Source organism: Aedes aegypti, chromosome 2, assembly GCF_002204515.2.
Source record: "Aedes aegypti strain LVP_AGWG chromosome 2, AaegL5.0 Primary Assembly, whole genome shotgun sequence".
Lineage (NCBI taxonomy): Eukaryota > Metazoa > Arthropoda > Insecta > Diptera > Culicidae > Aedes > Aedes aegypti.
In genome coordinates, this window is record NC_035108.1 from 243,182,344 (window position 1) to 243,210,118 (window position 27,775).

Consider the following 27,775-nt stretch of genomic DNA (forward strand, 5'->3'; position numbering starts at 1 on the left):
GTGTTGGTGTATGTTCTCGTGAGCTAAGGCTGAATCAGTTTTACTCACTTGGTAGAAACTGCACCGTTTTTCAGGCGCAAATATTTGCTCTTATGTGTGGAGTGCAATCAGCACTTCAACAGCGCGTAATGGGTAAAGTCATATACTTCTGTTCAGATAGTCAGGCTGCTATAAAAGCTCTTGCTTCGGCCAACTCAAGGATGAAGCATGTTATCGCATGTCGCACTAAAATTGAGGAACTGAATTCAGTCAACTCTGTAAACCTTGTATGAGTCCCTGACCATTCTTCCATCGCTGGAAATGAATTGGCTGATGAGCATTTCCTTGATGAATCCATGAATAAATTCCATAAGAACCTTTATAATGGCCGGCAGAATCTTACACCAGGATTTATTCACAAGGCGATAATAGAAAAACAAAAAAAGTGAGTGTTGAGACCATTTTCTCAGGCGTCAGATACGTTCCATCCAAAATCGAAACTTTTTAGTCTAGCATTTAAATAGCGACAAAGTCTCTAAAACGAGACCTGCTACCAGTCTTGAAGTTGAGTCTTCAAGTTTCACGACAGAGTGAAATTTTGTCCCTGAAACTAGATACATATTAACAAAATATCATACCGGATCCGTTGCTCGTACAATTGGGCCCATCGCCGTTCTCGGTGCCACCTGCTACCTGCAGATGCGGCATTAGGTTCTCCTGCTCGGCGATATTGTTATTGTTGTTGAACTGATTCTGGCATTTTAAGCCGGTGGCCGCCTTCGGAATCGCCCCTTTGCTTAAGTTCCCGGTTTTCGCAATTGGCTGCTGCTGCTTTTGGTAGCAATAATTCTCATTCTCGTTGCTGTCCATCATAGCGCGCATACTTCAAGTGCCTTTGTAATTGCGGAAAGAATTAGATGATGTAATGTGCACCTTTAATTTTAACAATCGTTAACAACCTCCATTTGATCTTGTTATTATCACTTCACTAGTTTGGATTAGCAATATTTTTACCCATCAGACAAAAATGTCTTCTAGATCACATTTTCATCTCTCATTTAAACGCTTGATATGCACTCAAATTCACAATTTTCACCACAATTTTGAAGTTTGTTCCTTTGTCTTGTGAAATAACTCGTTCATTTGAAGAAAAATCGTGTTTTGTGCAGTAAATTTTTCAAATATTTTCACGTAAAAATCACATCAAAGTGCAGCTGCAGTCATTTTCGTTCTACTTTTTGCGTATTCGACTTTTGTTTATCTGTCAAATTGCATTCTGATCGCGACGATGAAGAAAATTGGGATAACTTCGACCACACGATGCGTTTTCGGTTTGTTTTTGTTTCTGGCGTGCAAATGTCGACCGACAGCGGGTCAACTATGTCGACTCTAGCACAGCAGGCGTTGGATGTTTTCAAATGTGTTCAAAATGTCTGTTTCTACTGCAATAAACGAAATAAAATGGCTCGACAAGATAATAATCAAGTGCCTGATAGAGATAATTTTAAATACGTGTCTTTTATAGTGCTAAGTGCGGTGGTGAGTATCGTTGTTTGCTATTCTTACAAGGAAAACCACAATCAAGCAAACCAGATTGATGATCTGCAGAAGAATCTCGGAGAACTCATGGTGAGTAGGGTAAATGTACTAATATTAGGGTTCGGATGATCTCTAGGACCATTACACTGAACCAAAACATCTTTCTCGAATCGTTGCAAAAATGATACCACAGTGATACGGTCACGCCTTCTAACGAAAGTCAGCAGAATTTAGTTAGTAATATGGGGCATTGTTTTCATTTCGTATAGGATTTTGACGTTTGCTGGCCTTGTTGTTTACATATTTCATGGAAGAGTGAAAGAGAGGGACTGATTTTTGTGCGGAGCCCCATATTACTTTATTCAAAACGGAAACATGTTAGCACAGACAAACAGACGTAACACTTAGAACAAATTCCATTAAGGTGAAGATAAATCAAAGCCAAACTTCAAATTTTCAAGAGCACGGATCTGGAGAACCAAACATTCGTTTAAGCTGAAAACCTAATCGATTGATCACTAGCTGGTGGTGACCAATCGATTAGGTTTTCAGCTCAAACGGATGTTTGGTTCTCCAGATCCGTGCTCTTGAAAATTTGAAGTTTGGCTTTGATTTATCTTCATCTTAAGGCTAAGTAGGCATCGATGATTGTGGCTAATTCGTCTAACGATTGCGAATTGAAGAAAATCATTTGGTTTTGCACTGACACAGCTGAAAAAGTATTAGGATACTTTCCGCATGTAAGCGCAAGTACTGATACTTTTCTGAATCAATAGAACTTATGATGACTGAGTTTTATCTCTTGTTTTTCAAAACGAATGACGGGCTATCTCTGGCAAAATTGTTTGTTCAATATTGGAAATATCGTCAACGGGAAGCTGGCAGAACAAACAATCGTCTGAATGTTTTCATTAATGTGTTTTGTTACAAAGATATTGTGAATTTTGTGCTATAACATTTTGATGAATAACTTTTATCAGTATGCATATTTATATACAAAATCGGAATATTTCAGAAACAAATTTTCTCTCCGGTCGGACTTCAACACGGAAAATACACGCCTGATGGGCAGAAATCATCCCAGCTAACAAGACTAAACTTTAGAGATCAGGTCATCACGGAAATTCAGGAAGCACGGAAAGTAATCGACGTTCTCCAAGATCGGGTCAATTTTCTGGAAAAGATAAATTACGATAAATTTGGAAGAACCGATTATGCATCATCAGATCTTGGAGGAAAAGTGGTCAGTGTTGTTTCAAAATTGCGAGGCTCACTTATATGGGATTTTATTGAGCGAAAACTCAAAATAGGCCGATTCAAAGTGTCTAATGTACATTGTTGCATAATTCAGGTAACTTATTTTGTTAGTTTTGTCAGAATGTTATTTTCTTATAATTTTTCAACAGAACAACTGCATAGGACATTGTCGAGCGTTTTATGGATCTTCAGCAGTTATTGTTATACAACTCATGGCTAACATTTTTATTGAAGGTTTAACAGTTGAGCATACGCCTAGCAATAACGTTCCTGATGTATTAAGTCAAAGTGCCATGCAAAGGTTTTCGGTTTGGGTATGTTTTTTTTTGTTTTGGTTAAACAAAAATTATCACGATTGGATTTATTAACAGGAAAACATCATAATTACACTTACAGGGTTCGGATTCTACTGCGAAAACAAACGAAGATTTTTTCTTTGGAGATTTTGTATTCAACGCCCAAGAAGATTTTTTACAAGCATACAATTTTACTGCCAGATCATCGAGTCCGCATCGCTATATAAGAATAGTTGTAAAGTCGAACCACGGGGCAGACTACACTTGCATTTACAGGTAATTTATTGGTATACAGCAAAATTTATTTCAAACATCCCCTTATCCTCTTGTCACACTTTTACTTACTGTGCTGTTGGGAAATTCGGTGTAGTGCTTCCAAAGACGTTCACTGCGGTTGTTCCTTTGCTCAGGAAAGGCTGCGTGTTCTTTTCAGAAAATGTACTAATATCAATTAAATTACAAAAGTGCCTAAACAAACTACGTGAGAAATAACATTGAAATTTGACTTAATACGTTTAGAATTTTCTATGCTTTGCGGTACGAAATAGCTGGCAAAACGAGATTGACTCGTGAATACAAAGGATTCCCAGTCACTTGCAATTTTAAATTGAATCTGGTTTGTTAAATATCGGATATGGCGTATTTCACCGAGTTACCCTATGAGTTCGCACAATTCTCTAAAAAGTATTTAAACTGACTTACCTCTGAAAAGTAAACATGGAGGTCTTTATTTCATCTTTGGTATCATTCTGTCATAAAGTTTTTGAGGGAAATCACTAATGTTTGAATTCGAGCTAATTGCAAGCAATGTACGCGACAAAATCTGTTTTAGGGGCAGGGTTTTAAATCTTCGCAATTAATTTTCTCAAAACCGTATGAAAGTTACTTAAGTCGATTTGAAAAAGTAATCAATTTTGTGTTTTATCTAGCAAAATTTTGCCCCATAGGGGAAGGGGTGGTAAAATGAACACCTTAAGGAAATCATCTTGTTTCTGATAGCAAACGACGAATTTGTTTAGTTCTATCGCACAACATCAAAAATAGGGATGTAATCTATAGCAGCGGCATGGATTCAGACTTAAATAGCTAAATTTTCACATATTTTCATCGCTATCAAAAAGCGATGCAAATGTTCATTTTACCTGCACTATGTGGGTAAAATGAACAGCGGTTGGTGGTAAAATGAACACCATGCAAAAAACGTGAACAAAACAAATATTTCTGAAAATTTTCACTGCCCCACCGAAAATACATCCATTAATGATTGTAACCCATTCAAAAAGAATTCTAAAGGTATCAGATTTGACATCATATCATAACGATATTCACCTCACTGAAAAACCTATAGTCTTCCGAGCTAAAAGTTACGTCAGTTCTAATTTTCAAACGTGGTTTTCTAAAATCTTAGTTTTCGTTGATATTTTCACTTCAATTGACCTACGTATCAACTTGAACACTGAGATTTATGCTCTAAATCGTCCGTGCATGATAAAAATTCATCGAAATTTGTTTTTTCTCGGTAAAAGGCACAGTGTTCATTTTACCACCCCTGTTCATTTTGCCACCACTTCCCCTACTAAATACGATTCGACCGGTGGGGCAATATTTCGTTTAAGACTATCATTTTTTTTAATATTTTTTCACTAAAGATGAGTAAATATTCCGACAAAAGTTTGTTCAGCAAAATTATTGCCAATATGTTGCAGATTCTCTGTTTGGTATTTATTTCTTCTCAGCAGCTATAGTTTTTCTGGAAATATTGTTTATTCGACTAAGGACGAAGTTTTGCCCCACCTTACTATCATCACGGAAATATTAACCACAGATCGGAGACGAACCAGTCGGCTGAATGTCTCGATAATAAAGATAATAATAAAAATAATAATAATAACCACAGATAAACAGACGTAACATTCAGATTTACTTCATCGGACAGCAAAATAACTATCAATTATTTTTTTGAATTTTTCCAAAAGTTGTCAAATTTTATTTCAACTTAATAGCCTAACGTTTTCTGAGCACAACAGTATTTTTTCAGAAATTTTGGACATAAACAGCGAGAAAACAACACAAATTGCAAAATCAACATTTCGCTCCTTGACGACGGATAACACGATGACTGCTCGCTTGTTTGAAAATTTTAATGGTTTGCAAAGGAATACATGATGCGAGGAAACTATTTTTCAATTCTCAGGCATTGTAGAATTTCTTCTCAATTGATTTTAAAGCACGATCAAACATCGCATCTGTATCAGTCCATGATCGACAATGAATCACAAGCGGTGAATCAATTGTCACCCAACACGCAACAACAAAGACATTGTCACCTCCTCTTCTTGTTGCAACAATTTTATTCCGCAACATCTGTTTATCATCACTTGAGCAGAATATGACAATGATCGATCACCACGAGCGCATCGATTTTCTGGGCTTTGCATTACAATTTTCGATAACTTTCTCCGTTTTTGTAAACATTGTCACATTATCGAATAAGATCCATAAAACAAATTTGGTTTTGTGTTTAAAATAACCGATTAATCGATAGTTGAAAAGATTGCAACAATGTTGCGCGCTGTGATTGTCATGACAATTTTGCTTTTGATTGTATCCCTATACGCAAAAGTTGGGACACACTGTTGTGAGCGAGCTTGCTTTGATGTTTGTTTTTCGTCTGTTTTGATGACAATTTGATTCATTGATCACAAGTTGTAACAAGTTTGATAAATAACAACTGCGAACGAGAGCCCCAAAACAATCTCCGAACATCCGATAGTGGCCCCCTGGTTTGAAGCTTGCTAAGAGAGGTTTTATCATGCACTGCTATCCTTCGATCTAATCAGAGCTGTAGCAGTATACGATAAACAATTTCTCATGATGTGCTGCAAATCATGATTGTTACAGAGAGCGATAAGTGAGAAATTCTCTCAATTTTCTCAAGATTCAATCCCTGACAGTTCCTTAATGCTATGGGCACATTCACAAATTTCATCACGCTAACCCCCTCCAGCGTCCTCGTAATTTTACGGCTCATACAAAATTAATAAAATATTCATACAACAAGCGTTCCGTAGGAGGTGGGTGGTTGTCGAAAATTACTATTTTTTTGCGTTAAGAAATTGGGTGAATAAAAAAATCAAAATTTCAATATTGTATTTTACATTTTTTATACTGTTAGGTATTATTTTTGTTTCGGCTATAGATGTAATGCGACTCAAAGCTAAAGGGAGTCTATCCAGGTTTTAACGAGCGCTAATGGCTGCCGCAAACAGACTCACTTTCTGGTAGGGATCAGTCGATATGACGTTTGGCTTGGTCCGTTCAATATAAAACGACCCAAGCCAAACGTCAAATCGCCTGATCCCTACTGAAAGTGAGCGTGTTTGCGACAGCCATTAGCGCTTTTAAAAAGCTGGATAGAAGATAGGTGGATATAGGCGTCGCAAGCGAGCGACAGAATTGAAATTTTATTAGGTGGTGAAAATTGAGCAAGCCATTTTAAAGTCAGTAAGCATCGAAGTGTCCTGTATACTACAGCTTCTCTAATGGCGAAGGGTTGGCTAAATGCTTTGAGCACAGACAAACAGACGTCACACTTTAATCATTGTCCATCGACCACCTTTTCAACAGTCGATTTAAAAATATGGTAGGTGGCACATCTGCCACCCGCAGCGCTCGCATCGTTTTTGTTTGCGTTTGACGTTTTCACACACTACCGCCATCTGTTGGCCCGTCGGCCAAATACACTAATTTTAGCATTGAGCATACATGTCCTCGATTTGGATTATGATTATGATTTGGATCAAGATTTGTTCTAAGTGTTACGTCTGTTTGTCTGTACTTTGAGCAAAGACACATGTCCCTTGCAGTTGCCCAACATTTTATGGCTCATAAGGTAATCTAAAATGCCGTGAAAAGTGTACTACGATCTGTCAAGCTTGGGTACCTTTTGCACTACCGAGTGACCAAATGCAGTACTAGAAGTGGTACCCAATCTGAGCCCGAGTGAGACGGACCTGCTTTGAGCTTTGCACAGGGCTCAACATATATTGCAAATTTAGTTTTGGAGTCAGGTTTGAACGAAGAGTCTGAAAACGAAATAATCTCAACACCACTCAAAACCCCAATTATTATGTTTGGGGCCATCCATTAATTAGGTAAGGAGTTATGGGGGGAGGGGGGTTTGAGAATTCTTACGCGCCATATAAATTATTCTTAATTTTCATACAAAAAATCTTACCCTGGGGGGAGGGTGGTTTGAAAAATCGCCAAAAAATTCTTACGTAATTAATGTACCACCTCTTTGATAGTGTGTCACATGCTCACTCAGGGCGCTCGTATTGCATTTCTCGCGTTCAGTATCATAAGGTCGTAACTGCAATGATCGATTTCTCTTCATCGATTTGCTTTATGGCTAAATGCTTGGCTGGGCGAATGTTTTCAATTCAATTGCTATTTTCAATTCAGTAGCAAATACTCATCGTCCTTCGTCATGTTCACTCAGAAATAAATAAAGTCATTTATGACTATTTTTCATGCATAATTCATGTTTGACTGGATTCATGCATAAAATATCTAAAAACTAGAAAGACAGAGTAAACTAACTCCAGTTAACTATCGCAAAATATATATTTTTTTAGTAATTTTTAGTCTAAAATGTTTTAGTCTAAAATGATTAATAATTCGATCGAAAATGAATAGTTTTTATGCACTTTGAGATTAATCTCGACCTGTTTGGAATCGAAAATTTAAAGAAATTATTAAAAGCCGATTGTTAATTAAAGCCATTGCGCATTATTTTTTTATTTATCATCATAATTGCAAAATAATAGTAATTCAATTACAACATAACTAGGGAGCAATCAGTAGCAACAACCTAATGACGGAAAATTGTAATGGCCAAATCATTGGACAGAATCCCAGACAGAGCATAGACTTCGCCGTTCTGAAGTGGTAGCACTAATCCTTGCAGGTCCTTCATTGCTAATTCCAGATGGGGTGAAATTGTTGGTGAAATCCTCGATATAATCATGCTTTTGATTATGATTTTGTAGGTGTGTGCTGGGATCTGCATCGATTAACCAAAAAAAAACAATTTATGAAAAACTAGAGTCCGTGTGCTGAGCTGATTATTAATGCTTACTTGTAACACAGACAAACAGACGTAACACTGACGAAATTACCATCGACCACTCATTTAACAATCATTTCAAATTCGTTATGTTACAAATCTCACAACTAGAGGCGCGCGCATCGTTTTTCTTCGCGTTTGACGTTTCACACTACCGCCATCTGCCGGTCTTGTTGCACGAAACGCCCTTTCGTGCAACATGCTCACCAGATGATGATGGTGTAAACTGGGCGATGGATTTTGAATAAATTTGTTCTAAGTGTTACGTCTGTTTGTCTGTGCTTGTAATCTTGCTTATGTGGAATCCAGGAAACCTCCTGACCATTTAACAACACTACACTTTTTTGCTTTTTTGCGTATTTATTTCCGGACTTGTTTCAAAATAATATTTTTTTTTTTATATGAAAATAGAATGTATAATGTCGCGGCTGGGCATGGCGTACTATTGGTACCTCGCGTACCTGCAGGAATAAAATATACCCCTTTGTGCGGTCCTTAGCCTCTTGCCCAGCAACTCCTATCCCTACCTCCTCGTGGTACTGGCCGGGGTACGAGTAATCTTGGGGAAGATCGGGTAACCAACCCCCGGTGGGAACTTTGGTCGTATGCTGACAGGGAAGGGGGGGTTTGCTTTTGCTTTTGCCTTTGCAAATCTGGAGCGTCTGTACTCCATGTTTGGAGCGGCTCAAAACAGCGTCTGTTCCCCATGTCAGGGGCGGCTGATCATCGTCCGAGTGCCAGAGAAGGACTCTAAACTAAACTGCGCACTATGGCCCTCCGAACATTTAGGGGCAATGGTCCTCCGGAAATCTAGGGGGTTGGTGTCAGGCCCTGCAAGCCAACCGTAAAAACACATCAGCACAGGAAAGTCAACGAGAGAATACGGACCGGAACAATCGGCAAAGACCACAGCGACGAAAAAGGACTAGCGATTGGAAACTCGGTACGTGGAACTGCAAATCTCTCAACTTCATTGGAAGTACTCGCATACTCTCCGATGTACTGAAGACCCGCGGTTTCGACATCGTAGCGCTGCAGGAGGTGGGCTGGACAGGAGCATTGGTGGGAACGTTTAGAGGTAATCATACCATCTACCAGAGCTGCGGCAACACACGCGAGCTGGGAACAGCTTTCATAGTGATGGGTAATATGCAAAGGCGCGTGATCGGGTGGTGGCCGATCAATGAACGAATGTGCAAGTTAAGAATCAAAGGCCGATTCTTTAACTTCAGCATAATCAACGTGCATAGCCCACACTCCGGAAGCACTGATGATGACAAGGACGCATTTTACGCGCAGCTCGAACGCGAGCACGACCGCTGCCCAAGCCACGACGTCAAGATCATCATAGGAGATTTGAAAGCTCAGGTTGGCCAGGAGTTCAGACCGACGATTGGAAAGTTCAGCGCCCACCGGCTGACGAACGAGAACGGCCTACGACTGATAGATTTTGCCGCCTCCAAGAATATGGCCATTCGTAGCACCTATTTCCAGCACAGCCTCCCGTATCGGTACACCTGGAGATCACCTCAGCAGACAGAATCGCAAATCGACCACGTTTTGATCGATGGACGGCACTTCTCCGACATAACCGACGTCAGAACCTATCGTGGCGCTAATATTGACTCCGATTACTACCTAGTGATGGTGAAACTACGCCCAAAACTATCCGTCATCAATGATGTACGGTACCGACGCCCGTCCCAGTACAATCTCGAGCGACTGAAACAACCGGATGTCGCCAATGCGTACGCGCAGCATCTTGAGGCAACGTTGCCGGATGAGGGCGAGCTCGATAGGGCCCCTCTTGAGGACTGCTGGAGGACAGTCAAAGCAGCCATTAACGACGCTGCCGAAAGCATTGTCGGATATGTGGAACGGAGCTCAAGAAACGATTGGTTCGACGAGGAGTGCCAGGAGGTTTTAGAGAAGAAGAATGCAGCGTGGGCTGCAATGCTGCAGCATGGTACGCGGCAAAACGTGGAACGATACAGACTGAAGCGGAAACAGCAAACCCGCCTACTCCGGGACAAAAAGCGCCGTTTGGAAGAGGTGGAATGCCAAGAGATGGAGTTGCTGTACCGTTCTCAAGAAACGCGGAATTTCTATCAGAAGCTCAACACATCCCGCAAAGGCTTCGTGCCGCGAGCTGAGATGTGCCGGGATAAGGATGGGAGCATTTTGACGGACGGACGCGAGGTGATCGAAAGGTGGAAGCAGCACTACGATGAGCACCTGAATGGCGCAGAGAACACAGGCACAGAAGGTCAGGACAACGAAGGCGATGGCTACGTCAGTACAGCGAACAGCGGAAACCAACCAGCTCCCACGATGGGGGAAGTTAAGGATGCCATTCAACAACTCAAGAACAACAAGGCCGCTGGCAAGGATGGTATCGGAGCCGAACTCATCAAGATGGGCCCAGACAGGTTGGCCGCTTGTCTGCATCGGTTGATAGTCAGAATCTGGGAAACGGAACAACTACCGGAGGAGTGGAAGCAAAGCGTTATATGCCCTATCTACAAAAAGGGCGACAAACTGGAGTGTGCATATTATCGTGCAATCACCATCCTAAACGCCGCCTACAAAGTGCTATCCCAGATTCTCTTCCGTCGTCTATCACCTATAGCAAACGAGTTCGTGGGAAGTTATCAAGCAGGTTTCATCGACGGCCGCTCGACAACGGACCAGATCTTTTCCGTGCGGCAAATCCTCCAGAAATGCCGTGAGTACCAGGTCCCTACGCACCATTTGTTCGATTTCAAGGCGGCATACGATAGTCTCGGCGAGGACTACAACAGGGCGATGGACTTTCGTGCCTATTGTTCAATATTGCGCTTGAAGGTGTTATGCGGAGAGCCGGACTTAACAGTCGAGGCACGATTTTCACGAGTTCCGGACAATTTGTTTGCTTCGCGGACGACATGGATATTATTGGGAGAAAATTTGAAACGGTGGCAGATTTGTTCACCCGCCTAAAACGTGAAGCAACAAGAGTCGGTCTAATGGTGAATGCGTCGAAAACAAAGTACATGCTGGTTGGCGGTGGAACTGAGCACGACAGGACCCGCCTAGGAAGCAGTGTTATGATAGACGGAGATACCTTCGAGGTGGTGGACGAGTTCGTCTGCCTCGGATCCTTGTTGACGGCTGACAACAATGTTAGTCGGGAAATACGAAGGCGCATCATCAGCGGAAGTCGTGCCTACTATGGGCTCCAGAAGAAACTGCGGCCAAGAAAGATTCACCCCCGCACCAAATGTACGATGTACAAAACGCTCATAAGACCGGTAGTCCTCTACGGGCATGAGGCGTGGACTATGCTTGAGGAGGACTTGCAAGCTCTTGGGGTTTTCGAACGCCGAGTGCTAAGGACGATCTTCGGCGGCGTGCAGGAGAACGGCGTGTGGCGGCGAAGGATGAACCACGAGCTCGCTCAACTTTACGGCGAACCCAGTATCGTGAAGGTAGCTAAAGCTGGAAGGATACGCTGGGCATGGCATGTTGCAAGAATGCCGGACAACAACCCTGTAAAGATGGTGTTCGCTACGAATCCGGTCGGAACAGGAAGGCGTGGGGCGCAGCGAGCTAGGTGGATTGACCAGGTGCACCAGGACCTGGAGAGCGTGGGTCACAGTCGAGGATGGAGAGAAGCGGAAATGAACCGAGTGAATTGGCGAAGTATTGTTGGCAAGGCTTTATCAAGATAATTGGGTCCTAGAATGTTTGATAAACTCTTGTTTTTATTCAACAACACGAAAGAGCATGTTACTTCAACTACTTTAGCAATTTTTCCCGCTCAAATAACGGCTATATCATGTTTAAACATTAATTTTAAAATTGGGTTCATAAATGAACCTTGACACTTGAGATCATGTTTGACGTTCGCTTAGTCGACAAAAACACCACAGGGGTTCTAGTTTTAACACTGGGGTTGTTCCTATCTGACATTTCGGAAGGGACACGGAAAACAAAATTCAACCAAAATTTGAGTTTAAGCCAAAGGGTGTGACAAAGTCTAAAAAAACATAAAAAAATGTTTTTCGGACTTAAACCAACGGAAAACATTGGAAAATTGAGTAAACATGTGTTTTTGGCCTAAACTTAAGCGTTTGGCTCTAAAATCGGGACAGGGCTTTAGGACCCTATTGATGTAAAGCCAAATAAATAAATAAATAAATAAATAATGTCGATTAAACTACCGGCGTGGTGCCCGAGCTTATTGCTGATCTACAAAATATGCATTGGCTTACTTAATTCCAGATAGTAGAAATAAATTTATAAAATAGTCGCAAAATGCATATTTTGTAGATTTCGATTAGAATATGGTACATATTATATAGCTTCAAAATGAATAAAAATAAGCTATTAAATGTCTTCTACAGTTTCTAAGTGTTGCATCTCAAAATGTTACCAAAATCTATTGAACTTCGTATAACAATCCACACGCCTGTATGATATTATGGATCCGACCATAATAAGTTCAAACATTTTTTTTTCTCAATCTCCAAGCCACACCTTAAAACTGATTTCAAAATGCGACGAATTGAGGCGCATCCCGAGTCACACTGGCGCAATCCGGTTTGGTGGCGGCGCGACAATACAATTTATTTGTAATTGTTTAACTGTTATGTCTGTTTCTCTGTGTACTAACTTACACTCAGAAATAAAAATAGTCACAAAATTACTAAAGTTTATACATTAATGACTATTTTCTATCTGCCGCTCTTTTATTCTGCTGTGAATTTTTACACTAATTGTCATTTCGACTGGGTTGAAGCTTAGCGACACGCAATTTATGCAACACAAAGAATTGGGGCTCATTCATTTATTTCATAACGCTGGAAACAACCATTTTTGACACCCACCGACCCCTTCGTGACGCTTTTTGTATGAATATTCTTAAAATTTTGTATGAGCCGTAACATGATGAGGACACCCACCCACCCCCTGCAGCGTTATGAAATTTGTGAATAAGCCCTTGTTGTGTTTGGTCCAAATTATGCATAAGTCTTGTACAACTGTTAAAAATATGTTTCTTACGAACATACGGCCAGAATCTTTCTGATTAAGGAAAAGTAGCCCGTCATTCGTTTTGGCAGCAATGATCACTTTGAAGCGTGCAATTTCAAAGTGATAACTCTCATTTTAGATAGTTTATATTGACTTGAAAAAGTATCACTGTAGGCGCCAACGTGCATAAAATATGCTGATACTTTTTCAGCTGTGTCAGTGCAAAACCAACTGATTTTCTTTGATTCAAAATCGTGAGATGAATTAGCAACAATCATCAACGACGCGTACAAATTTGAATGACGGCCTACTTCGCCTTAAGTCTATTCATTGGATTCATTTCCTGCATTGAACTGATGGAGCTTTGTGTGAAGTATTTTAAGTATGCATTTTGAATGTGGTTTCCTACGAAACAAGCAAACACACAACGGTTAGCACTCGTGGAAAAGATTGTGTTCAATTTGAACAAACTAAATCTTTGAGTCCGCACCCCCTAGCTTCAACCCAGACGAATTGACAAATAGGAATAAAATTTCCAGCAGAAAGAAAGAGAGGTAGGGAGACTTACGGCTTCGGCACCATTCGACTATTATCGGCAATCAAATTTCAAACGCCAAATATACAGTATTTTTCTATCAAAACACATCAGTGGAAACATTCAGATGATTCTTTCATTCATCAATTCAAATAAGCACGCCACAAAATGGGACTGATTTGGAGCTGCCGAAGAGATTCACCAGCAGTTATTATGGCCGCACGGGACGTCATCATAATCACCCTATCCATTTCAAGAAGCAAATCCCAAGAACCAGTCCATATATCGATGCGAAAATGTATCACTATGATTCTGTATATGTAGTGCACAACCCGATAAATTTTCAGCTTCATCAGTTCACTAAAACTCGAGATTTGCTTCCACAAAGTTTCGATTTTTTTTTTATTTCTTTATTAGTATCATTCCAAACATTACATTCATTTCTTATATCTAGGTGTTCTGTGTTATTAGACAACACTATCATCTTAATTTGGTAAAACAAATTTAAGACCCACAAAGTTTCGATGATTATTGTTAGAGTGAGACGAAAGATAGGGAAAATAACACGGTCTCCCGTGTCCCCTTATGGGAAAGTTGCCGAAGGGATTGAGGCTGCCGACAATAGTCACACTGACAAGGGATGTTCGCAGCGTTGTAAAAACGTTTCCAAAAGCATTTTGACAAGTCTGTCGGTGTGAATCGATAGAGGATTGAGTAACGCATAAATGTAAACAGACAAACACGGAATTTGGCTGCTGATGTCCGAGAAAATTACAAAGCTTTGCTTAAACTGCCGAGAATACGTAAGTTCCCTAGATATAAAATAGTCATAAATTACTGAAATTTAGTTATTCTGTGACTACCCGTGTTTCTGAGTGTACTCTTTGAACCTATCTTTCAAGGCTCTAGTAAGTATCGAACATTTGTCAAAACTTAAAAAGCAGCTTTCTTCCGATTGATCAACAAATCATTTAAGGTGAAGATGAATCGAAGCCAAACCTCAAATTTTCAAGAGCACGGATCTGGAGAACCGAACACCCGTTTGAACTGAAAACTTAATCGATTGGTCACCACCAGCGAGTGACCAGTCGATTAAGTTTTCAGCTTAAATGGATGTTTGGTTCTCCAGATCCGTGCTCTTGAAAATTTGAGGTTTGGCTTCGATTCATCTTCACCTTAAACCAGGAACGTTCGTTGACAAAATGATGAAACGGACGCTTATATTTTTCTAGAATTTTTGTCCGTTTGCAAGAAAATGTTTTTTTTTTCAAATTCAGTAAATCAAATCAGAAATTAATTTTTAAAATTAAAATTATGTCACCTTATGCAATTTTTGTTTCAGAATTCGTGTGCATGGTATTTTGGAACAGCGATTGTAAACGGACGACTATTGTAAACTTTACCCTAGCTGGGATTTTCCGTAGTCGACATGCCGGTAATGCAGATTTTTGCACATCGAAGGAAGTGAACCTCGACTGTTGACAGTCTTGCGCCAAACATCAGTGGTTGATTAATCACAACAGTCATTAATGATGAATGACGACAGAAGAAAACTGAAAAATGGTGTTGAAGTGATCGTCGCAAGCAGTTTTGTGTGTTTGGATTGATTGAGAAAGAATTTTAATCGCCAGACAGTGAATTCTTCGGTCGATTTCATGTGAATAGAACGCGTAGATAGTGGTGAAATATGGTGAACACTATGGAAAACTCTTACGCCACGATGTCCAATATCTCCCAGCACAGCGAAAACTTCCCAATGCCAGGTAAGTTGGTATTTTCTTTTCTGGGGCTCCTCCCCCTCCCGATTTGACCGACCTGTGGCACAGATATGAGAAAATTATTGTCCGAACAAAACAATGCAGAGTGATTGAAAACTCTCGGATAGTAATTAAAATAGTGATGCTAAGAGACAATAGAACATGTATACTAGATAATATTAGTTTGATCGAATAGTAATCAAATACCAACTTTTGATTGTTTGTGAATAAAAACATAACAAAGAATTAGCACCAACTGAGGGACGAACCTTGCATCAATTAGCTTTCTTGGGAATAGATAGCTTTCACACATCGATTCGTTCTCATTGCGTTAGTGCTGCATGCTCAATTTGTTTTCTTCATTTACGTTTTTCTACCGACCGGATTACCAAAAATAGAATCCAGTACCGTCATTCATGGAGTTACAGTTAATTCATATCCATCCGTCCACAAAGCAAACTATATTGCTAGTGCAACTTTTTGAAATGGGGCGTTTACAGGTTTATTTGTTTTTGTTATTTCAGAAGCCTTGATTAATCCACTTTTTGAGCGCCAACGCCTTTGTTTAATTCAGAATTAGGGTAGTGGAACAATCCTTGTTACATTATTCTTCTCTATGGTGTTACGTCTCTACTGAGAAAGAATAATTCCTGTGAGCACTTCCGCAGTTATCAACTAAGAGCTTTGCTTGCCAATTGATCAATCTTGCATGTGTATATCGTGGAGCCTTCTTAGCCGAGTGGTTAGAGTCTGCGGCTACAAAGCAAAGCCATGCTGAAGTGCTGAACTGCGAAACTCCTGAGCAAGATATTCACGATTTTGTCTGGAATTTTCGTCATGAAATGTAAATGTGGGAAATAATATTTCGAATACATACAAATCTCTCTCATTGACTACAGTGTATATTCTCACAGGGGCGAATATCAAACTAGGCTACCCTGGGCTTTGGATTATATTTTCCAGGGAGCGATGAGTTTTGATAATTGATCGCTGTCGTTAGTAGTTTTGATTAGATATTGGGTAAATTTCAAAGCAATGGCAACCTTTTTATTACAAAATTTAGATATTATCTTCTGACCTAAAGATTCTGGTTAAACTACTGCATAGTACGGCTATCACTCATCAAAATTACTTTCACTTCGGGAAAATATAATTTCAAGCTGGCGAGAAGATAACAAACTGAGAGTGGCTTATGAGCACAATTGACCCTTGGGGTAGCCGGGGAATGCCATTGACGGTTTGTAATCTTCTACAAGGTTTTCGAAACCCAACAGGGCGCGTGCACCAGGTTGCGGATAGGAGCGAAGGGAGATCAATAGCATCTACTTAAAATAATAGACCAAAAGCCGTTCCATGATTAGGTAATGTTTAGCGATCTTCTATGGTGTTCTAGTACTATAAAGTTCTTCACTCACTGGGAATTCTGGCCTTGATAATATCACTAGTGATAAAAACATAAAATAATACCTAATACTTAACAAGTACAATGTAGCTTCACTTATTACAACAGTGATACAATGAAATAAATTCAATTTTCTATACTTGACAAGGTTTTGAAGACAATCAATGAGTGAAAGAACTGCCTATTAGAAAAGCCACATCACCTAAGTCTATACATATACAAATGTTGGTCATAGGGTCATGGCGAACATTCGATATGTATATCTTTGACTGATTCTTATCTAACAGGGGCACTAGTAGACCACGCGGACAATTTCGAAACAAATTTCTATACATCGGTCTTACGATCCGAAAGGCTCAGCTATGCTGCAAAATCATTCTGTTGAAGCTACTCATCAGTACTGTTACATTGTTGAATTGTTTAACAAAATTACATAATCAACTGATTACTAATCACTGTCCCTATATTCTCTCTTTTTCACATTCTTATCTGTTGCATGATTATGATCATTACTAATATTGTGCATGAGCATGCACAATAAGAATTATTTCAGGATTGTAAGCAGTACATGGATAACTGGACAGAATAGCTTCGAAAAGGGTGCTCAAACCTAAGATAATCCTGGTCAGGGAAGTATTATCATCAAGAGTAAGTTACAATTCTTCATTATTAACTGCTAAATCACACAAACAAATGAACTAATATTATCAAATATCTTCATATAAATCAGTACTTTCAATTATATTTCAGTACATGATAAAAACAGATAAAGTTTGAAAAGTCGTCACCATCGATTGAATTACGTTATTTATAGTAATGCTCAACCATTATCAAAAACTTCTAAAGCGTAGTAAGAGCAATCCTTAGCATCACTCTCATATTGTTCTTATTTTGTTGTTTATAAAATTTATAAAAAACGATCAGCCCATTCTTCCTTGCCAGTCTATTTCAAATTTTAATAAGCAAATCAAATTTCAAAACTAAAATTAAGTTGCTATCAGCACATTTACATTTTGCAGCATTATTCGCATTATTGTGTCAAGGACGGGGTTGGTGGTCTGATGGCTACCGCTTCTGCTTCATATGCAGAAGGTCATGGGTTCAATCCCAGGCCCGTCCCTTTCCTCGTACTTTGTAGTTGTATATCTCTCACTTGCTTCTATCTTACATTCTAAATATATCACACTCAAACTATTCGTTCATAGCAAACGCTAGAACCAGAGACGGACAAGAAACCGTTTCCCTAACGCTTCCTACTTCCACGCGCACGCCTTTCCTACGCCTGATACATAGGCAGTCTGCTAACCACAAAAGCAAACCTCTCTGCCATGCCTTTCCCCCAACCCATACACTCCCGCATGAACTGACGTGGATGCAGTGGAATATACGGTCTACGTGGGAGTCAGTTCAATGCATCATCAATTCCTCCCCCTTCCCCTCATTGGTCTGCATTCTGACGTGGCAGGTGCCATTGTTGCCTAAAAATAGAAGATCACCAGCACTTATACACTGAGGATGCCTGTTAGTCCCAAGCAGTCATTCGGTTGGTTCCTTGTGTAAGGTAAGTGCAGCTGATCTGGCGATACTGGAGTGCATCCTTCTTCTTCTTCTTTCTGGCGTTACGTCCCCACTGGGACAGAGCCTGCTTCTCAGTTTAGTGTTCTTATGAGCACTTCCACAGTTATTAACTGAGAGCTTACTATGCCAATGACCATTTTTGCATGCGTATATCGTGTGGCAGGTACGATGATACTCTATGCCCTGGGAAGTCGAGAAAATTTCCAACCCGAAAAGATCCTCGACTGGTGGGATTCGAACCCACGACCCTCAGCTTGGTCTTGATGAATAGCTGCGCGTTTACCGCTACGGCTATCTGGGCCCCACGGGCGGCCAATCAAGCTCAAGCTCAAGCTCAAGCTCATTATTCGCATTATTGTGTCAAGTCTTATCCAATTCCCTATACCCTACCCCAACCCTCCCTTTCCTATCCGATGGTGTTCAAGCGGTCCGCATAGACTATTACGGCTATTACCTATCGGCTTTGGACTGACTTGCGCTCTCATTGCCCCACCAAACGCTGCAAAATGAAAATGAAATATTTCGCATTCTGTTTTAGAGAAGTTCCATGGTTTGGCCATGATAATAGCTTTTAACGCTTTGAGTAAAGTGCTTCTTGAATTATCAGCACGCTCTGTTGTTCTATTAAAATTGCGAACCTTGTATACTTATAGCTACCTAAAGAGAAAACACAAATTCAATCTCTAATGAGAAACTTTCCACTTGCCCCACGTGATTAGAAAATTGATGGTGTTTCAAACTAGTTATTTGTAGGTCTATGTCGAATTATTTCTTAAACTTTTTTTTATTGCGGTTTAAAACTGTCAGAGGGGACAACTTAGAAGTGGTACAGAAAATTATTTTCCGCAACTTTTTTCTGCTGAAAATATTAAAATAAGATCGCACGTCACCAACTTGTTACGGAGTGATAGTTGACAGATTCCAGTAAAATATACCAATTATTTTCACTTACCCCATTTACCCACTTGCCCCGCGGTACCTTAGATGATAATTTAAATTAAATAACAACATAATTATAATCTCACCTGCAGCATTGTTTTGAGTAGCGCTGGAAAAGCACAATACAGTGGAGGGCGCCCTGTTACTCCACAGGCTGGTTTTATTCAGACCCCTCTCCTAACCATTCATTCCTAGGGGTCACCCGTGAGGTGTGCTTGTACCCCCATAGTGTTTATTATTAGAACATTGAAAATCTCACTACCGACATTACACGGCTTTCTAAGTTAATCGGAATAAAAATAAATTAATATTGATCATTTAATCTTGACGTATGTACTCAACGGCCAACGAAACCATTTTTTGCATTTGTACACGCAGAGAAAACATTTTTAAAATCAAATATATTCTGTATCATAACAACAATATATCTGTATCATTTGTCGACTTATAATTGCCTTTCATTGTTTCAATAACCACTCGTAATTTGGTTAAAACATATTTATTGTGGAATTTGACAGCTGGGTTTATTGTGGCGCAACTAGAGTTACTTATTTCTCAGGAGCACATAAATGTACTGACGAGCCTCCAACCAAACCGTCTCTTAGCTCATCGGAATCCTAGTGTGCTGCGCTAGACGGAGGCTCACGAAAATTCTAAAAGCGCGCGCTAGGTGATGTGCTCTCGGGGAGACTCGTCTCATGCGCTGCTCGGCGCTATGGCTCGCCATCGGTATCCAAGTTGTGAAACAACTGCTTAATTATAAACAGCACATGTGACGGAGCGCATGAGACCGCAGTGAGACACATCGCAAGAAAAATGAGGCGCACCAAAAAAGGTCTCACAATGTGCAGCGCGCCCGTGTGCTTGCAAGCAATGAGGCTCCTGCACCTAAGGCTACAGCACGTGCACAGTAACTCTAGGCGCAACAAAATTAATTTTTGATTCAACTTTTTTTTTCTTTTGAAACAACAATTTTTTGCATTAAAATAAAACCTATCGTTTTTGAAACAAATAACAACGTTTTTTGATGTGATAATGTTTTTGTTTGAAATAAAAACTAATTTTTGCAGCTCCCAGTCCCCAGGAACCTTGTTTTTTTTTTAATGAAATAAATTACGATAATCGCTTTTAACATCCTACTTTATTTTCAGTTTACGTAAGTATATGAAACTTGCTCCATAATCCGTTTGACTGGAAGATGAGCATTATCCGCTCCGCGACAAAGCAATAGGATAAAATCATCAGCTCGTGTAGGATTTGACTGCAATAATTGAAAATTCTTTAGTGAAAACAAAAATTAAGAAAGAATGGCCAAACTTTACCATAAATAGCTTAGATTATTGTATATGGATACTCCGAAACTGTGATGAAAAATCGATGACCTGAATTCCTTAAACATAAATTTTCTGCACGTCTTGCACTTTGGTCTTATTCAATGCACTAGAAATATCCAAGTTCTCGCCGTTTCCAATCAAAACAAAAATGACGGGCCAGTTTTTTATGTTATACTGCCCCTCTTTGCACAACAGTCCCATGTTGGAAAATGGCAAACTGAGAAAATGACGATTTAAATGTACAAACAACTTTGCTTCATCTCGTGTCTCCACTTGAATTAAAATGTGTTATATTTTTAAATAATCAAAGTTTGTTGAGTGCACGAACTACCCTGAGAATTTTTTATTGAATAAAACTGGAACTCTGTTTAAAAATGTACAAATAGTAAAGTGAGACTGACATGCGAAGATATACAATATAATATGCCAATATAATTGCATATCAGTCCCATTGTGATCATCGTCTTGTTTGACAGCTACTGTTTGGCTACCGGTTGCTTAGTTCGCTGTTCGCTGTTTTCAGGCTGTGAAATTCAGTAATTATACAAAGTCCGCGTTAAAATTATTACAAGTATACGGAAGTGAAAGTGAGGGTGAATCCTCCGATGAAGAATTCATCGGATTTGGTGATAGTGATGACCAATTTCCGGCCAATAATTCAAAACACACCGCGATGTGGAATGCGCTTTCCGCTATCAACCTGAGACATCCGGAAAATCATCCATCGGATAGCGCGGAGATGGAATCCGGGACAGAACGTGACGATCTATCAGGCAGCGATGAGGAAGATCGGGGATCCGATGGAAGCTTTTTTCAATTAGAAAAAAGGAAGCGGAAACAAACAAAACGGCAAAAATTAAAAGAAAAGCGCACAAAACGGCGACGGCTCAGCCACAAGTTGCGCATTGTAAAATGCGGATGCAAGAAAAAGTGTGACCAGATTTTTTCCAAAGACGAACGCGTAAATATCCACAGCCGTTTCTGGAAGCTAGAACCCAATGAGCAATGCAATTTCATTCGGGAAAATGTGCACCGCAGCTCAGTGCAAACCAGACGCACGAACCGGACCGTAGCAAATCATCCTAAGAAAAACTTTTCATATACTTTCAACCTCAGTTTGATAAATGGTGAAAAATTGAAAGTCTGTCGAAAGTTTTTTTTGGCTGTCATTGGATACGGAGAAAACTGCGGGTAAGTTCAATTTAAATGGCATATTTTAAAACGAATAATTATTCTCTTGTTTATCTTTTAGAAACATCATTTATCGATGCCTGGAACATGATTTCGATGGAAACCCAAATCCGACCAAACGAGGGAAATACGAGAGAAGCAAAGCAAAACGTGAAGCCGTTAAGACCCACATTTTGTCTTACAATCCGTCTGTCTCGCATTATCGTCGGGAACACGCGCCGCATAGATTCTACCTTCCATCCGATTTGACGGAGGCTTCAATGCATCAAGCATACCAAGATTCAGCCAGTCCCGCATTACGAGTCAGCTACCAGTTTTATTGCAGTATGATCTCGAAGATGAACATTTCACTTGTAAAACTCGGTCATGAACAATGCGAGGTTTGTGTTACTGCAACGCTACACCAAAACTCATCAGGGCACAAGGAAGAGGATCGTTTCGTTACAGTGTGTTCTACTTGTAAGTCGCATGTAGAACATTCCCGGTTGAAAAATCTTTCTCGAGCTGATTACCAAAATGATGGGGATCAAATCCGGGCAAAAGAAATAGTGTTTTCAGTGGACCTGCAAAAGGTAAATTTCTTTGAATAATTGTCTATAAATAAATTACATCAAACTATTCGGTTCTTCATCGTTTTACAGGTTATCCAGCTACCACGTCTTGAAGGCTTAAAATCAATTGTGTTCACTCAACGTGTGTTAGCCTTTAATGAGACTTTCGCACCTGTTGGTGAATATGCTAAAACATATCCGGTCGTTGCATGTGTATGGAACGAATCAACTTCAGGGAGATCTGCGGGCGATATTGCGAGCTGTTTCGGCAAAGTTGTATTGTGTTGCCAAGAATTCGAAAAAATCACTTTCTGGCTGGACAACTGTTCCAGTCAGAATAAGAACTGGAACTTATTCCTCTATTTGACGTTGTTGTTGAATTCCGAAAAAGTAAAATCAAACGAAATAATCCTCAAATATTTCGAATCCGGCCATACCTTTATGGCAGCTGACAGCTTTCACGCTGCCGTAGAAAAAGGTATGCGCCATGGATCGCCAGCCTCGACGTTTCCAGAATTCAAAGACGTAGTCCAGAAAGCGAAGAAGAATGTTGTTGCGATGGACATGGCAGCTACTGATTTCTTCGAGTTGAGAATGACGGTGTCTCAATACCTATTGAACCAGTGTAAGCCTCGACCGTATATTGAAAATATAAGGAAGATCAAATTAAAAAAAGGCAGCTACGAGATGAGCTACAGTGGCTCATTGGATGATGATGTCGAGTCGACATCTTGCTGTATTTTTTCCAAGAAGCAGATGAAGACGGTAACCGATGATAGTTTTGAGTTGGAAAGCATCCTATCGCGTCGAAAAGTTCCTGTTGGAATATGCCCCACCCGCAAGCAAGCGCTTCTCAGGGTAATTTTACCAGTCATCGAAGAACACCAAAAGAAGTTTTGGATCGATATTCCAGAACGCCAGGAAACATAAATCGAAGCATAAAAATTCTTCGAAGCAGACGGGAAGTGATTAATCTTTAATTATTTTTTGTTTCATATTATCGAACATGCTGTTATTAGAATTAAAAATAAACACTCATGAATTTCAAAAATATATCTGAAACAACGCATTGTCGCATTATCTTATTATCGTAATCATATGGCATTTGAAAAAAAAATTATCCCGTATCATTTCGTTTATATTCAGTGAATCACTAACAATGTGACTGTTATGCGATTATTTGCAATATGGGACAACACCATCAGGGTTTGTTTTTGTACAAGTCAGGAACAAAGACTACTATTTTATCATTTTTTCTTGAGCGTCTAACGATGTTAAGTTGATTTATGCAAAAAACGCAAATTGGTCAAAAGTCAACATGGGACTGTTATGCGAATATGGGCAGTATACGCATGATAAATTTAATCAACCATGAAGGAAATTGAAGAAAATGAAACTTTCATTTGATGTAAAGTTTTTCTTTTGTTGTTTCAACAAATTTCTTGTAAGGATTGCTTCAACAATATTTGTGTTTTATTCTGATTAAAAATATTGTTGTTTCAACGCGTTTTTAATAGCAACAAATAGAAAAGGTTTATTGAAAACAAAAATAATATTTATTATTTTGAAAAGCTGTTAATTCTCTGTACCGTGTGGCAAGCACGGAGATACTGTATGCCCTCGAGAAGTCGAGAAATTTTCCAACCCGAAATCCTCGACCGGCGGAAGATATGCGCTTCATCCTCAGGCTGTTCTTGCTGTGCTACAGCTATTTGAGCCTCACGACTATTTGAACTTTTTAATATAGCGACACGAGTGTGTTTTCCATTATCTTACATGTGCATTCTTGTACATCTGTCCCTGAACGGTTACGCAATGTGTACTACTGAATGATATAGTGTAAAGGTGTTCAACGTTCAACGTTAGAGCGTCGCCAATCTTAGGAAAAAATATGTAGTACGTTGTTTTTCTCACAGTGTTATGTTATTATTTTCTATGTTTAGTCTTCTTGATGTAGATGTTATGATACTCGGGCTAGTCACAGTACATACCAGTCATTCAGAAAGGGGGTACGTAATAACTGAAGAAGTTAAATACAAATCTTCCTCTGGTTTAGGTAAACCCAAACAACACACTAGTTGCTGAGAACCGATCAGCTATATTTTGGTCTTAGCATGGTTCTAATTACTTCGGGCAATGCAAACGCTTTACATTGTACTTTTCGATTGTTACACACTTTTTGTTATTAATAACATTAGCTTATGATGCCACAGCTCGGAATACTAATCTGATTTTTTTGGTAATCATTGAAATTAAAACTTTTTCTTTTTATTTTAGAACTCACTCCAGAACAACAAAAGCTACTGATCGAGTTGAGGCGAAAGAAACAGGAGATTTTATTGGAGATACAGGTAAGTGCATTTTATTATAGTGTTAAAACTTTTGTTACTGTCGAATATGTATGGAGCCATTCCTTTCTATTCCTATCTCTAATGCGTCGAATATACAAAATACTGGTTATACGGGGATTTAAAAATCATGAATTATTGTTTTCATTAAATTGAAATTTGAATATGTAGCAGGGGTCTTCTTAAGCCATGCTGAAGGTGTCTGGGTTCGATTCCAGGATCTTTTCGTATTGGAAATTTCCATGACTTCCCTGGGCATAGAGTATCATCGTACCAGCCAAACGATATACGAATGCGAAAATGGCAACTTTGGCAAAGAAAGCTCTCAGTTAATAACTGTGGAAGTGTTCATAAGAACACTAAGCTGAAAAACAGGTTCTGTTCCAGTGAGGACGTAGGGCCAAAAAGAAGAAAGAAGAAAACATTTGACAATGACTTTTACAACAACCTAAATCACCTTTCATCCAATTTAGGAGAATTTTAATAATTTGGTGTGCTTTGTGAGTCACGATCAGTCTTATGCAAACAAAGAATTAAACATATTCTTAAGGAGAAGATGCATCGAAGCCAAACCTTGCATTTTTAAGAGCACAAATCTAGAGATCCTGACAACCGTTCGCGCTGAAAATTTGATCAATTTGTCACCACCAGCGTGTGACCAGTGAGTAAAATTTTCAGCACAAATGGTTGTCTGGTTGTCTAGATTTGTGCTCTTGAAAAGTGGAGGTTTTGACTTCGATGCATCTTCACCTTAAATCGTTAATTTCCCACTTATCCATCACCAGTGCAACAGTAGCCGCTCATGCCCCTATGTATTACCGCTTACTAGTGTAAACATTGATTTTTCGTGTCAAAAAGCAACATTATTTCGATGTTTGATGAGACAAATGAGCGTTATAAATTTATTCCAATCATTATTGAGCTAATTGTACCAATTTGATTTAGCTAGCGTTTGTCGAAAATCGGTGGATTCCCTGTGTTACCATGGTAAAGAGAGAGTTAAATGCCTTAAATGATGTTTTATAAGCTTTATTTATTTATTTGTTTGATCAACAGGCTCAACTAGCCCCAATGACCTTATTTTCTTATTACCATAAAACATGAAAATTTTGCATACGAAAACATGACACAAGAAAAACAAGTATTCTTGTAAACATTGTATTCTTTTTGTATGCATGAGCCAAAATCAACAATCCCACAGGTGTTTTTATTTCAAGAACTGGACCAAAGTAGTGTAAGACTATAGAAATACAATCAAAACTTTTCAGAAAATCTTGTAGTTATTACAAAATTGATAAATTTTCAAACCCAATCGTCAATTCGACAATATTCTGTAATTTGTAAATGACTCCTCAAAATTATGTTTCTTGCATAGCAATGCATCTTCTTCTTTTTCTTGACATTAACGTCCCAACTGGGACAGAGCCTGCTTCTCAGCTTAGTGTTCTTATGGGCACATCCACAGTTATTAACTGAGAGCTTTCTTTGCCAAAGTTGCCATTTTCGCATTCGTATATCGTGTGGCAGGTACGATGATACTCTATACCCAGGGAAGTCAAGGAAATTTCCATTACGAAAAGATCCTGGACCGACTGGACATCGAACCCAGACACCTTCAGCATGGCTTTGTATTGTAGCCGCGGACTCTAACCACTCGGCTAAGCAAGGCATCTAATATCGAATAATTGACTGCAGTCAAAAAAACACCTTAAATAGCTGAAATCGATTGTTATGCAAAAAAAAAAATATTTTTCGCAACAGAATACTGACTAAGCCTTCAATAGGATTGTTCATAGTAATAAGGCTGTGAAATTCCTCGAGAAATATTTACAAAACGGTATAGAACAGTGGTGCCCCTGATCCATAACTATGGCTCGTAATTTCGAACGAATAAGTAAGCTTCTAATCATTTTTATTCATTCCAAATTTGAAGTTGAGTTTGTATGTTTTATGTCAACCATATAAATTCAACAAGATTTCACAGGAATTTGAAATAGCACGCTAAGAATCCACAGGATCTGGCTCACTATTCACAAGATCTTGTTAAATCTACCTAACACACAGAGGTTCCCCCATAGGTCAAAAATCCAAAAATTCCATTTCAACGAAATCGGGATATTTGTTCAATGATATCATGCTTAAGGTGCAAGAGAAAATGGCCCAAAAGGCAGAACTGAAAAAGCAGTTTTCTCCTTTTAAAACAATAAATTGATGAAAATAAGAACACACAGCCTTTTTATTTGGCAAATAATAGAGCTGTGTATTTTTATTTTCTTCGATTTGTCTATTTTGAAAAAGAAAACTGCTTTTTCAGTATTGACTTTTGCACCATTTTTACTTGGGCCTTAACACTTATAGAACAAGGTTCCATAATTGTTTTTTTTTTTTTGCAATTTCTCATCGTAATAGGCTGTTTTTCATCACGCCAATCTGTCATGAAACGGCCTACTTTCCTGCACTGAAGTATGCAGTGTGGCAATACTCATTACGCAACTGAAACCAGTGCTGTAATGATTCATTACGAAACGCTGTTTCATCACGCAACTGTTTTGAGTTGCGTAATGAATCATTACACAACAATTTTTCAGAAATTGTAAAATAATGGTGAATGCATTCCGATATAATTTCTGATACCCTCTTCAACGGAATGATCTTCAACGGAATCGCAAAAAATGTTGTACTTAACTTGTTGCAGAACTGGATTTTTACAGCACTCGTCTTAATTATTCTACTCGGCAAGCCTCGTAGGACAAATTTACGACTCGTGCTGTAAAAATTATCATTCTGCAACTTGTTCCGTAAACTACTATTGCTGAACTCTTGCTTTTACGTTTCGATATGGGTCATTTAAGTGAGATGAGTTAAGTGAAGACATAAATCATAAAAATCTAAATATTATTAACACTTTCATTACGCTGTCATAAATGT

At 39.2% G+C, this 27,775-nt stretch overlaps 2 protein-coding genes across 3 annotated transcripts in view; one reads left to right on the forward strand and one right to left on the reverse strand.

The window, feature by feature from the left end:
• Positions 1–1,240, reverse strand: part of LOC5575437 — a 38,091-nt gene extending 36,851 nt beyond the window's left edge. Inside the window, exons 1-2 of the mRNA XM_021844670.1 lie at positions 939–1,240; positions 618–872 (exon numbers count right to left, since the gene is read on the reverse strand). Coding sequence (XP_021700362.1) covers positions 618–861 — 244 coding nt within the window. The 5' untranslated portion in view covers positions 862–872; positions 939–1,240. The remainder of the gene's footprint in view (positions 1–617; positions 873–938) is intronic.
• Positions 1,241–15,273: 14,033 nt separating this feature from the next.
• Positions 15,274–27,775, forward strand: part of LOC5575446 (cytohesin-1) — a 165,890-nt gene continuing 153,388 nt past the window's right edge. For both annotated transcript variants that reach the window (XR_002500464.1, XM_021844673.1), the window contains exons 1-2: positions 15,274–15,510; positions 24,777–24,850. Coding sequence is in view for 1 of the 2 variants with exons in the window: in XM_021844673.1 (XP_021700365.1) it covers positions 15,435–15,510; positions 24,777–24,850 (150 nt within the window). In the remaining variant the exon portion in view is untranslated. The remainder of the gene's footprint in view (positions 15,511–24,776; positions 24,851–27,775) is intronic.